Genomic DNA, 13,820 nt, shown 5'->3' on the forward strand with positions numbered 1-13,820 from the left:
TTCCTCCGAGAGGAGCTCTGGGAGACGCATTCATAGTGGACTGGGAGTTTCCGCTTCTGTACGCGTTCCCACCGGTCCCTGTCATTCCTCAAATGATCAGGAGGTTGAGAAGATTCCGGCGAACCATGATCCTAATTGCCCCGGATTGGGCCAGGAGAACGTGGTACCCGGACCTTCTAGACTTGTCCATCTGCCCTCCAATTCGACTTCCGCTCAGAGAGAATCTTCTCTCTCAGAAGGGAGGTCAGGTTCTCCATCCGGACATCAAAACCCTCAACCTACACGCTTGGCTTCTGAACGGCTGAGGTACAAGGATTGGGACCTCCCTGATGATGATATGGAGGTGTTGCTTTCGGCAAGGAGGCCAGCAACTAAGTCTTTATACCGCTGCCTTTGGAACAGATTTTGCAGCTGGTGTAGAGAACAGAATATCGACCCATTTTCATGTGGTACTCCAATGGTTTTGTCCTTCTTACTATATTTGGCAAACTCAGGCCTTCAAGTTGGTACCATTAAGGGCTATCTCGCAGCGCTATCTATCTTTAAGCGGACTGCGGAGGAGCCATCCTATTTCAAATTACCCTTGGTAATACAGTTTCTAAAGGGGTTAACCAATGTTTATCCCCCAAGACCATTCCAAGTTCCCCTATGGGATTTAAACTTAGTACTAACTTTCCTGATGGGTACACCTTTCGAACCTCTCCATTCTTGTTCGTTAAGATTCCTTACCCTTAAGACTGTTTTATTAACAGCACTCACATCTGCTAGAAGGGTGAGCGAATTACAAGCTCTTTCTTGTAAACCCCCTCATACAATCTTTCACAAAGACAAGGTTGTCCTACAAGTGAAGCCTAATTTCCTCCCAAAGGTAGTTTCTGAGTTCCATATCTCTCAGAAGATTACCCTGCCATCTTTCTATCCTCCTCCTCACCCGGGGAAAGAGGAAGAGAGGTTACACAGACTAGACCCTAGGAGGGCTTTAAGTTTTTACATTAGTAGACTATCCAGGATAAGACAGGCAGACCAGCTATTTGTAGGTTACGCAGGTCACAAGCTGGGGTTACCTATAACTAAACATACCATTTCCAGATGGATCATTCTAGCCATTCTGGAATGTTATAAACTGGCAGGGAAAGAGCCCCCTCAAAACCTTAGGGCTCATTCGACCAGAGGTATTGCAGCTTCATCGGCCCTCAAAAGAGGCGTGCCGGTTAAAGACATCTGTGCGGCCGCCACATGGTCGTGTCTCCATACCTTTTCACGTTTTTACAATCTGGATTCCTCCTCTAGTCAAGAGACTAGGTTTGGAAGGGCTGTACTACATTCTATTCATCAATAGAAGACAGCGTGAAGTCAGTACTCCCTCCTCCGAATATAGAATACTGCTATGGGAGCCTATCTAAGATGAGGAATACGTCGGAGGACACAATCCCTTCGAAGAACAAGTTACTTCTTACCTTGTAACGTTCTTTCGACGGGATGTTCCTCCGACGTATTCCTCATCGACCCTCCCATCCATCCCCGCAGTTCTACTTCCCTTGTTGTTGCAGCTTACGCTCCTTCAGGGTGATTAGTCTAGTCCAAACAGTAATACTGTGGGCTTCAAAACGGAACTGAGCAACGGACGCTGCGCGCGGCCTTTATGGGCAGGATGACGTCGAGCGTCGATACGGCGGCTGTCGAGGGACATCGACTCGAGGGACGTCGACGCGCAGCGCCCTCTACTGAAAAAATTTTCCGAGGCCAGCAGAGCTGGAAGGATATATCTAAGATGAGGAATACGTCGGAGGAACATCCCGTCGAAAGAACGTTACAAGGTAAGAAGTAACTTGTTCATCTGCTGCATTCTCTTCTAACTAAAGGTACTGTGAACGTCTAAGAACTTGTATCTCGTTGTAGAACCTTTACTTCCCACAAGTTTTACAGCTTGTGGCCCTACATTGATTCTTCTTTTTCTTGAAAGACTTCTAAAACATTGCAACAACTTTTCTTACCTGCAAGAAGTGTTTAAGCCACACTGACTTTGGCTTAGCCTGTTTACCCGAAAGACTCTTCTCTCCTCTTTGAGGGGGTCCAAAAGTATTTGCCTGCTTAAGAAAATTTGAGATCTCTTGTTTGTTCTGATAACATTTTCTTTGACACATCTCAGTACTATTCTTAATGCCAACAGTAATATAATCAAAGTCCAGCAAAAAGTGCTGGGGGTCTCACTAGGAGAGGGGATGAAGCATAAGTGTGATAAATCTCCCCAACTGTGTGCTTAACTGATTCTTTCACTGTCACCCTCCCAAGTCTAAGCCTTGCTGCCAATCCAAACTGACCAGATAGTTTGGCTAGGCATCCGTGTTTGTTCCTGTTCATCCGAATATGGTGCTTCTAGGATCTTTCTATAGCACTGATTCTGAAAGTCCATCTTAACGTGTCTTGCAGTAGAGCTTTATTTGGCATAGAGAAGGCCTAGTATAGTATTTTAGACGTTTTAGAAATATTCAGCCTGGCTGATCAGTCCTAAAAATTCCTCCAACCCAAAAAGATAGTTGTGCTATCCGGGATAGATCAACGTCCAGGCCTTGTATACACAGTAGACAAGTTTGAAATGATTGCAATCAGCAAATGTACAGATCCCTCAGAGTGGTAATATTTTCTGCCTCCTAAAACCAGGCATGCAGCTAAATTAAAGGCTGCTTTTAATGGAAGCCAGTAAGCATATTTAGGTACTCTATGGAACAGTGTCTTGGCAACCTCCACTCCAATATGTAGCGTTTTGTCCTCTTTTGAGGGGATGTTTCTTTTTTTGGGGATGTTGTGTGTTAGCGATAACTTTTTTTAAAAAATATTGTGTTTAAAAATCATGGTTGATATATCATGTATATTAATGTGCTGTTCGTTTTTTTTTTTATTTCTTTCATTTTCCTTCTGTTGATTAATCGGTTGCATTTTGTTAAAGGACAACTTAGTTTAGCCATAAATACAAATAATGTTTTTAAAAAATGTAGCTGTACCGATGCCCACATGATTGATCCATTATAGTTTTCAGGTAAGAATAGCTATGCAAGTTTAATCTGGGGCATGTTATTGTGCTACTGGTTTTTGAACATTGAGACAGTTAACATGGCGGATTTCGGCCTCCCACAGCTAAGAATGTGCACCCTTAACTTAGCCAAAGATTTACACTGGATTGGTAATAGCTTGAGTTTAAGAATGGTTGCTGCAATCCAAGCATCTGTCATTGAGAAATTGGATTGAGCCTTCTGTACCTTCGAGGATCTCGAGTTCCTTGGCACTCTTTGTGAATATCTGGAACAGACTGTAGCTGCTTCGCATGCCCCCTCCGCTCTATGGTATTTTGAGGGGGAAAAAGAGATCTACTATTGGCACGAAGAACGTGATTCTTATGAACTCTATTTTTCTGATTGTCAGCCATCTTTTCTGAGTTCCAGATTACTTAAGTGCTTCAGGCCTTGTGGCTGCCCACACACAAGTTAGGAGAGGATGACCTTTCTGTAACAATTGTAGTTTGTAACTTCACATGATGACCTTGCATGCAATGAACATTTGATATATACAGTGATAGATTGCATAAATAAGAGGCAACGCTGCTGATTTAATCTTAAGTAAGAGGAGGGTGTTTTAGTGTTTTGTGAGCCTGAACAATCCAGAGCCTTTACTGTGAGGGAGAATTTTCATTTATGTGCTAATTCCCTTTAACCTTGTAGACCCCCACCACTTTGGAGGAGGGGCTTTAAAATGTTTACTCCACACACTCCCTCGTGTGTTTTTCTGACTAGGACTTTGTTTCTCACTAAACTCCATGCTTTTTGCGTGGGGACACAAAGCACTTTTTGTGCAGTGCCACTGGAAGTCCCCTGGACTTCTCTTTGTTTAAATGCATTTTCTTGGGTGAACTACTGTTCCCAAGAATAGTAAGATGGCGTTTCTTACCTTTTTTTCTTTTGTGGGTCTAGCGCACACCACCCTATGTGGAGTGGCGGGGGCTGGGTTGCATTGTAATTCCTTTAACCCATTCCTCATGTAACATTTTGTTAAGACTAATTCACTTCAATGGCTGGTGGCAGTTGTTTCTTTTTTACTACCTAGTGACCTGTATCTGCAGGCTGATACCTCAGCTGCAGTGCTGCACCCAAGGGTGACAATTTTTCTCAAAATGGCCCCCCGTCTTCTTTTTTCACCATTTCCTGTTAGTTTCTTCTGGACTTTTACTCTTGTTTGCATCAGGTTTGAGTCCTTTGTGTGTTTTGCCTTTGGTGGGCTTCAACCTTGAAGGCTGCCGTGGCTCCAGTGTGTCTGGAAACGCAGGAAGTGAGGGAGGGTCCTGAAACGTCCCTGTTTTTTGGCTCTAGGTGTATGAGTGAAACCAGTTCCAATTGGCCAGCTGGCTGGCCCTGAGGCCAGCTACCCTGTTGTGTGATTGATAACCTAGGGCTGTGAATGAATGTGAACTCGCATAAAAAGCAAGGTTTTTGGGACTAAGAGCAGAGTCGGCCACTGGAGGACAACTGTTAGGACAATTTTTCTGAAGTCGTAAAACCATTCCAATGGGGCAGTACAAGACCTCACTCTTAGTATAAGGCTGTACCACCTGAGTTCACGGTAGTCTAGACGGAGCAGCCAGGCTTATCTTAGGAGGGAGAGAGGGCTGTAGTATCAGTACAAGTGAAATTGTAATACAAATGATCCAAAGAAACGCTGAAACACTATGTATTGTTGGTCAAGTGGCACAGCGAGTAGAGCGCTCACTTTGACATCCATGCAGAGCTTGCCAACGCAGGTTCGAATCCTAGCAGGGCCAAACTCAGCCTTTCATCCTTCCGAGGTCGATAAATGAGCACCACACACCGTGGGTAATAAGCAGCGCTGAGATACCTGAAGGTTCGTAGCGCCATATAAATGCAATTATTATTGTAAAAATAAATGGTTTATTTAAATAAGTATAGGCCTAGATAAATCATAAGTACCATCACATTATATAGAACCACGATTATAAAAGAAAAAAGCACTATGCTTGAAGGTACACAGACCAAAGCATATAACCTTATTTGGAACACCTAACAGGAGTTCTAGGGAAGTCAAAACCAATAGTTACTTTTAGGTTTATTTCAGTAATACCAGGGTAGTAAACCCCATCAGTTGTGATGTTCAGCAAGAAATCACATAGCACGTCAACTGGACAATATACTTGGTGAAACACAGATTCTAGTAACAGTATACACCTGTAACTCTGATTCAGGATAACTGGTATTCTAGGGGAGTAGTGCCTTGGAGACTTGGGTAAGAATTGATGTAGTGACACTGTGAGACTACACAACGCTTATCTGCTTGGTATTGGGGTAACGCACCTTTTTGGTATAGGTCCGTACTACACAAATTGGTAGTGTGACTGAGCAGCCAGAGGAAAATGTGAGCTGTAGATCTGTAGCTATGAAATTCGCAAATACAAGTAGCCAAGTAACACTAACACTCAAGGTTTTACTTCTAAATAGTCAGTTATTTATTTAACATACATTTTTAAATAAGCGTTCTTTAAAAAGGGCAAGATATGTAACAATCAAATATACTTTAAAATACTTATTCCAGAATCAGCACAAGTTAGTGGATACTCTTTAGAAGATGCTTTTTACACACTTGCTACACCCGATGGTGACTTCATTCACAAGGACAGTAATGGCATTTATATATCACTAGTTATACTTTGCAGATTCTGAGGTTGCATAAAGGAAAGGTTAGAGGAAGGAATAGGTTAAACAGGTTCTCGGGGCATGTCAGTATACTCAAATCTTCCAATGAAGTCTATACAAGCCTTTCCTAGCAATAACAGTTTAGGACAAGTTACCAACTGAGGGACAGAAATATCAGTCCATGGACTAGAAGGGTCTGCAGGACAGCCAAAGTCAATTGGTGCACAGTCACTTCTTAGATAAAAGTCTTGTACAAAGTTAGTTTTGTAGAAATCTCTTGTAGGGTCACAAGCTGTTAAGCCTGTGAGAAGCTGAGTTTGATTCCACTCTAAGGTAAGCCAATGCAAGTCTCAACTGAGAAGAGCACAGCTCAAAAAGACACTGAGGTAAGTACCCCAAGTCTAAACGGTACCTCAGGTTTGAAGCAGTGTGGTCCAGCTGGATTCTGTTCTGTTGCAGCGATGCAGATCCTCCGTTCCTGAGCCTCAGTTGTGGCGACAAGAGGGAGGACGTCTGGTAGATTCCTGCGGCAGCAATTTGGAGGTTGACAGCAGCTATGGGTGCTTTTCGGATCAGCAGCACTGATACCGGTTTGGCTTCCTTCATTCCTTGGGCCCTGCACTCTGGTGAGGGGACTCGAACTTTGGTCGTCCTGCTTCTGGAGAGTCCTTAGGAGACTCGAGGAGCTTCTGGATGAATTGCAGCCGTGGCACTCTACTACGGATTTCTCGACCCCTCGGCACTCTGTTCTTGCAGCAGCAAAGAAGTACAGCCAATCGGGGGTGGATGGTCCAGTGGAGTTCGAATCGGAGTTAGTTGGTCCCACTAAACCAAGGGAAGAAGTCGTCCCAGCATAGCAGCAGGGCTTCACCGGGCACTCCAAAAGTCCAGGAGGATGCAGCAAGCTTTGTTCACGGTTTCTTCGAGTGTTTCTCTCAGTGGTCGACTCTGACTCTAGTCTCAAAACCCTCGCCTTTTAAGCAGGTTTCTCCCATTCATGCACAGCCTAGGCTGTCAATCGCACATCAGGGTTGCTGCCCTGAAAGGAAAGCCAGCCAATCGGGACTGGTTGCATTCAGGCACTCCTAGAGACCAAGGACAGGGGAGTTTCGGGAACCTCCATCACATCCTGCCTTTCCAGACACACTGGAGCCAGAGGCTGGCTTCAGGGCTGAAGCCCGCCAAAGGGCAAACTAACAAAGGGCTCAACGCGCAGAGTAAAACCCAAGAAAGACCTCACAACCAGAAAAGACTGGAGCCATTTTGACGAAATGGTCACTCATGGGTCCTATACCGCAGCTGAGGATTCAGCCTGTGGTAGTAAAGCACAATGGTAGGAAAATTAAACCACTGCCACCAGCCATTTAAAGTAGTGAGGATAACATAAAAAATGCTATACATGAGTAGGTAGGATAAGGGGCTACTAAGTAGCCCCCCACCACTCCACATAAGATGGTGTGTGCTGGTCCCACAAAGAGAAAAGGTCAATTTCACTTTACTATTCTTGGGAACAGGATTTCTCTGCATCACTGCACTGAAGGTGCTGTGTGTTGCCATTGGAAAAAGTGGGTGCCTATGGAGATTTTCAGACTCCAAAAACAAAGGAAACACATAATCCAAATCTGGTCAAAACACAAGAGTGACAAAAAGGGCTCACTCACTCCAGGGTTAAAATTAAAAAGTCTGAAGTCCAGCAAAAGAGCGGGGGGGGGGGGGGGGGATCTCGAAGATGGGAGGAATTGAGCACTAAAATGAAAACTCTCTCTAATATATGTAAATTGTTAGTATATTTAACAAGGTTTGTAGGCATTGGAACAATTAACTTAATTTGAAATGGCGATCAATCATTCAATTTTATTAGTTAAAAAAAAGAAAATTATTGCAACATATATCAAATGTTAAATTTGAACACAGACCACAAGAGACGATGACAAATCTAAAACATCAACAAGATTGAATAACCGGTTTCATTCACCCAGTACACCTTGCTGATAACCTCATTAGCCTCAACCTCATTAGCCAAAGCTTTACAAATCAAGGGTGCCCTTAACGCCAGATCTCTCTGCCCATGCACTAGACATTGCCGACCTTATCACAACTCAAGAGCTTGACTTCATTGCAATATCTGAGACATGGTTACATGCTGCCTCTGGACTTGCACTGTACTTGGCTATACCTCCAGATTACTCCATTACTCGCTGTGATCGCAACACTGCTCAATCTAGAGGGGGTGGAGTTGCCTTCAGTCACAAAAAATTCACTTGGCTTAAGAGCTTTACCCAATGCCAACATTGAGTCGGCTGAATTACTCTTGGTCAAGTTACTACTGTTGCCTAAACAAATGGCCACCTTACACCTTATCTATAGACCACCTGGTCCAGCATCATCCTTTGTTGATGAGATCTCTTCCTTATTACTAGATGAATCTAAAACTAACTCTCAAATCATTCTCCTAGGGGACTTCAACTTGGGACACCTTGACCCAAATTACCTCACTGCTATTGACCTTGCCAAAACTTTAACGGACCTTGGATTCATCCGAGAACATACCCATATTAGAGGGAGGACACTTGACTGGTTAGCTGATGCTAATTGTAACATTAACAGGAGAAAGTAGGCATAGAGGCCACAGAGAAGCACAGCACTTGCGCCGTAAAGTAAATTGACGGCACGCGGCAGCGGTCAATTGGTAGAGTATGAGTGCATTGCCCTGCACCCAACAGTGAAAACCTTGCTAGAACAGTTGTAAACAATTGAACTGCGCTACACCAGGTACTCCAAGAAGTACAGTTGTACTGTTTTAATTCATATTCAGTACATTGTTTACAACTGTTTGAGTAATTGTAACATTAGCTTACTCTCTAATGCACCTTGCTTATGGGCCGACCACCATATCATTACCTTTAACATTGAAGCAGCCCTTCGCCCTCCTCCAACTATTGCGCCGGCCCTCCCCACCAGAAATAAAAGGGACATAACTAGAGAGAAATTACTCCCTCTTTTACTCCCCACCCTTAACAAAGTCACACTCCTGCTCTGATCCTGCAGTCCTAGCGAACACCTACAATCGACCCATGCTTTCAGCTTTAAACTTAATCGCCCCTATAAAACTTAGGAAGCCTAAACCACACGCGCATCTTAACTCCTGGTTTACACCTCAGCTAAGAGTGCTCCGCAAAGCTAAACGTTGTGAGCATCCGATGGATGACTTGCCCACCGAGTTTCAGCACAAGGACGGTCTTATCTTAGCCTCCCTTAACTACAAAGAAGCCATCTTCCATGCTAAAAAGGAGTCATATCAATCGTATCATGCAAGCAGACTCAAACACTAAAGAATTATTCAAGATCCTAAAGGATCTTGAATCACCTGCCACACCTCCCGATACCTGTATTAAAGACAGCAAATGGTGTGCAAATATTCAGACCGCATTACTGAACAAAATTTCATCTCTTCAATCCAAGACGAACGCAACTGTCTGTAGTTGGATAATTGTCAGACCACTCCATTAAGGGCTGCTCCTTTGGTCTCCTGTAATCTCAAACCTTTTGCCTTCTCTCCACTCGCTATTGCTGAAATGGAAGATATTATCAACAGAATCAAAACATCTAACGTCCAAGGCGATTCTTGCCCCGCTCCTATTATTAAGGAATCCGCTCATGACCTTGCCCCTTTTATCACAGCCTTTATAAATTCTTCCTTTAAAACTGGTATTGTCCCAGACAATCTTAAGGATGCCTGGGTTATCCCACTGCTTAAAAAACCTTCCTTAGACCCGAGTCAACCAACCAATTACAGACCTATCACCACCCTCCCTTTCATGCTCAACATACTAGACCGTGCAGCCTACCTGCAGATTCAGGACTATCTGGAATCTAACAACCTCCTTGGTCCAAGACAATCTGGCTTCCGTCACAGGCATGGGACTGACACGGCTTTGATAGATCTTAAAACACAAATCGAAGTCTTGAAAGACAACGGGAAATTAGCCCTGTTATTACTTCTAGACCTTTCCGCTGCCTTTGATTTGGTCAACCACCAACTCTTGTGCCAGCACCTCTTATCTGCTGCCTACTTCTCTGACTCAGCCACTGCTTGGATCAGTTCCTTTCTAAGTAATTGATCCATGAGGGTCTTCTCCCCATCAGCCGCTGCTGACCCTGCTCTGATTCACTGTGGCGTCCATCAAAGCTCCTGCGTGTCACCTACACTTTACAATGTGTTCACTAAACCATTCTTTGATGATCTTGACTATCTGGGTGTCTACTACACAAACTATGCGCATGACACCCAGATACTCATCCCCTTCTCATCTGACCACACAGTTGACACTAAAGCATTGAACAATGTATATCTGGTCATCCAGGCTGGGATGACCCAACATGAACCTCGCCTCAATGATGACAAGACGGGGCGCCTTAGCCTGGGTTCCACTCAATGCCTCTATAAACTAGATCACTCCTACCAGTCTTTCATCATTGACGGCAACGTCATTAAGGTCTCCAAGGATACTAAAACACTAGGTATCTATCTCGACTTTACACTTTCCTTGACGAGACAAACTAACGCAGTCAGGTCAGCGTCGGCATACACCTGTAAACTTATTTCTGCTTGCAGACCTTTTCTGACCACCCCCAATCGTATCACTCTGGCCAGACCATCATGTCTAAGATGGACTTTTGTAGTGCCCTTTACCTGGGCACTAGCCAGTCCAACCTCAAAAAACTGCCAATTACTCCGAAAAATGCCATCAGAGCGGCATGGAACATTCCCAGAAACCAACATGTTTCTGAATTCAGAACCAATCTACATTGGCTCCCTGTCAAGCAGAGAATTTCATTGAAAACACTTGCCTTGACTCGCAAGTGCCTGGCCAACAAGGCCCCTCTTACCTATCCAACCGCCTTTACCTCCACACATCTACCCGGCCTTAAAGAATAGCCCAAACGCACAGTTTATCTTTGCCCAGATTCAAACTTCAAAAAGCTGGGGGTGTGAGCTTCACTGTCTTGGCCTCTAAGCTCTGGAATGCTCTCCCCACTGCCATCAGATCTGAGCCCTCCTTCAACTCCTTCAAGCAGAAAATCAAATCATGGCTTTTTGCTCAAATTAGATTCACACTCCTGATATTTCTGTCATGACCTTAGAGTTCTCTGCCTCCAGCCAGAGTTCATTGGCCGTACTGTCTTATTGTAAATTGTGCCTTGATTAACTTATGCTGTCTTAATGATTGGCTCAAGATGGTATGATTATATAACACTTTGATCCAAGTTCACTTACTACTGTATGTACCTGCAACTGTTTACAGCTTGATCCAAGCTCACTTTCTATTGTATGTATCTGCAACTGTGTTCTGTATGTTTTATTTATTTTTTTGGCGCCCTGATGCCTCTGGGCCTGGCGCACGCTACAAATAAATAAAATACAAATACAACCTGGTCCACCCTGGTGTGATCAGAGCAGCCCACAGGAAGATACTTGCTCGGCTGTTTATACCACACCATAGAGAATTTCGCTGTCCGTATTGTACAGGGGTGCCTTGTGGCCTTTCTGTCATCAGTGACACCGTACATTAAAAACAGATATAGTAAACCATTTAAACAAAATGTTGCATGGTGGGGTGTTTGCACAGGAATGTGTAGGTGCAGTGTCTTGCATAATGGTCAGAAATGATAGTGAGTGTCCTTCATAGACTCTGTTGTACTGCATTTAAGTAAGAAAAGTTTAACATCTTTTCTGCATAATTGTTAGTTCCTCTGTGAAATGTTGCAGTAGATCAGAGTTAGTCAATTTGTAAAATGCAAGTCAATATTTGTCTGCCTGTTTGCAGTTAATATTTAGTTTGAATCTGTGTTTAGTGGAATCCTACAGTGTGTAACCTGCTGTCTTGGATTAGGGCTTAAAATATAAGTTGCAAGCCATCTGCCAGGCATATAAAGTCACTTGCCCCATTCACAGGCACCCTATTTCATACTCCCCAAGAGCCACACTATGTAGGTTCAAGTTTTGAGACTTGCTTTGGAGTAATCGCTGTAGGAAAGATGAACTGACTTATTTTTTTTTCCTTCCACCGTAGGCCTATGGATGGTGCCCAAATGGGATGACGTGTCCCCAGTCACACAATATCGACCTCATTATTGATGAAGATGAGAAATCTAAAGGTGATAAGCGGAGGAAAAGGAGGAACCGCAAAAGGCGAAAGAAGCCGGATGGATCAGCAGTGCCTGAAGGGTTGGAAGTGGAGAATGAGGCAAAAGAGCTGGAGAGTTTAGAAGTGATGGATATGCCCGAAAACTCCTTGGACCTCGATGGGGCGCCTCTTCCGAAACAGCCGTGTATGGGACTTAAGGACCCAGAGGATGAGCTACTGGAAGACCCTGGTGCAGCGATATCATTAGGCAGTGATACCGGAGATGTTGCAAAGATTTCTGCAAGTGACATTTTGCTGCAGGTGATGGTGCCAGATTTGGAAGCAACAAAACAGAGTGTTTGTGAAATGCCACTAGAAACCAAGATGGACGAAGAGTTGGGCGTTCTTGACCAACAGACTTGTACAAAGTTCCAAAAAGAGACGGTGTTAGACTCTGAGCTCATAGTAGAAGAGAATGATATTCATACAAAGGATGCCCCACAACAGCAAGGGACAATTCCTGAAGAGAAGTCCACAAGCACAGGCGAGAACATGGACAATATTAAGTACACACAGTGCAACAAGTGTAACTCTGACATGGTGCCCACAAAAGCTCAGAGGCCTGAGGGTGGCACGCATAGAGCAGGATTTGATGCGTTCATGACTGGCTACATCATGGCTTATGTCTGGATGGTAAAGAAGGTTGCAAAAAGTGAGCCCAATGAAACTCCATGGCTCCCCGACTGTCACAACAAGGTGTACCTGAGCGGTAAATCAGTTCCGCTCCAGATTGTGAAAAGCATGTTCTCCAAATCCTCCAAAGCACACAGTCAAAAGATGAAGCTGATGTTTGGTGATGGATAACACCAGACCGTGCAACATGCCAGACACTGACCAGGTTTAGTCTGTCGTCCAAATCGTGACTTATAACGATTGTGGGAATCAGATGACTAAAAAGAACTTGTTACAATCTAAAATGCTTTGTGTCAATTATTTTTAAATAATTGACTACAGATGTATTGGGTATTCCACTGTTTTCTTTCAGATGGTTGTGAACCAGATCGCTGTTATGCCCTTGACGAAATGAAAAAGAAAATCTTTCTCCAAGCCTGTCAAAATCTTCCGTTTTATTTTTTTTTATCCAGCAACTGCCATTTTTTTCGTTTATTTCATTGTGGTTTAATTTCTTATACAACTTTTGACACATAAAGCCAAATCATTTTGAGTCCTTTCACATCAAGTTTCCAAAAAGTAGAACTCAATATGTTAATGCCATGCACAACAGGCGGTTGTACAAAAATGTACTTTTTAATGTGCCAGATGAGTGGTAGAGCGCTACCAATAATCTTTTTTTTTTTTTTTTACTGGTATCTTTTTTTTAAATGGCATCAATATGTTCATCACTTCTGTATCTCATAGAGAAACATTGTTTGGAGTTCAGGTATGAAAGTAAAACTGATCCTAATTTCAGTGTGTAGTGCTCATGTATGTAGTATGTATGTATAGCAAGTTTATCTAGCAGGCATGATTGTTTTACCAAAAGGGAGGATACACAGACCAGGCCACTAGCCAGAAGTACTATCCGGATCAATGGTCTGAGATGGCCTTTGAAGAGCTGCGCTTGCTCAGTTCCTCCCTGAAGTGCAATGAGAGATGACCAGCATCACAGTATTTTATTGCATTGTACAAGCGCAGAGTGAGTGAAGGACTGTTTATGGTTCTTCCCCTATGGCATTGCTTAGATTCTAGTGTGCTGACCATGTTCTTCTGGTACTGTGGAGGCTTCCAGAGAATACCTTCAGGTGGGTAGCAGCAACCTTTTGCTTTGTACCTAATGCAGGTCGTTCTGAAAGTGATGCTGGATATGATGTGTAACCAGTGTTTCACACGCCTAAAGAGTTGCAGTGATGTCCTATTTCTTCAGTCCTATGAAATTGGCTCCATTAAGCTGGACGCCTTTCAGTATGGTGGGTCCCATAAAAGATGACTTCTCGCC

The 13,820-nt window shown here is 43.7% G+C and overlaps 1 protein-coding gene and 1 non-coding gene across 3 annotated transcripts in view; both read left to right on the plus strand.

Moving 5' to 3' along the window:
• Positions 1-13,294, plus strand: part of TOE1 (target of EGR1, exonuclease) — a 154,394-nt gene extending 141,100 nt beyond the window's left edge. For both annotated transcript variants that reach the window (XM_069642361.1, XM_069642362.1), the window contains exon 8: positions 11,771-13,294. In XM_069642361.1, the coding sequence (XP_069498462.1) occupies positions 11,771-12,688 (918 nt within the window). In that variant the 3' untranslated portion in view covers positions 12,689-13,294. The remainder of the gene's footprint in view (positions 1-11,770) is intronic.
• LOC138565491 (small nucleolar RNA SNORA11) lies at positions 11,140-11,269 on the plus strand. Its single transcript, XR_011301356.1, has one exon. It is a non-coding gene; the product is annotated as a small nucleolar RNA SNORA11 (small nucleolar RNA).
• Positions 13,295-13,820: the final 526 nt, after the last annotated feature.

Source organism: Ambystoma mexicanum, chromosome 1q (assembly GCF_040938575.1).
Source record: "Ambystoma mexicanum isolate Mex_15411 chromosome 1q, UKY_AmexF1_1, whole genome shotgun sequence".
In the NCBI taxonomy this organism is placed as follows: domain Eukaryota; kingdom Metazoa; phylum Chordata; class Amphibia; order Caudata; family Ambystomatidae; genus Ambystoma; species Ambystoma mexicanum.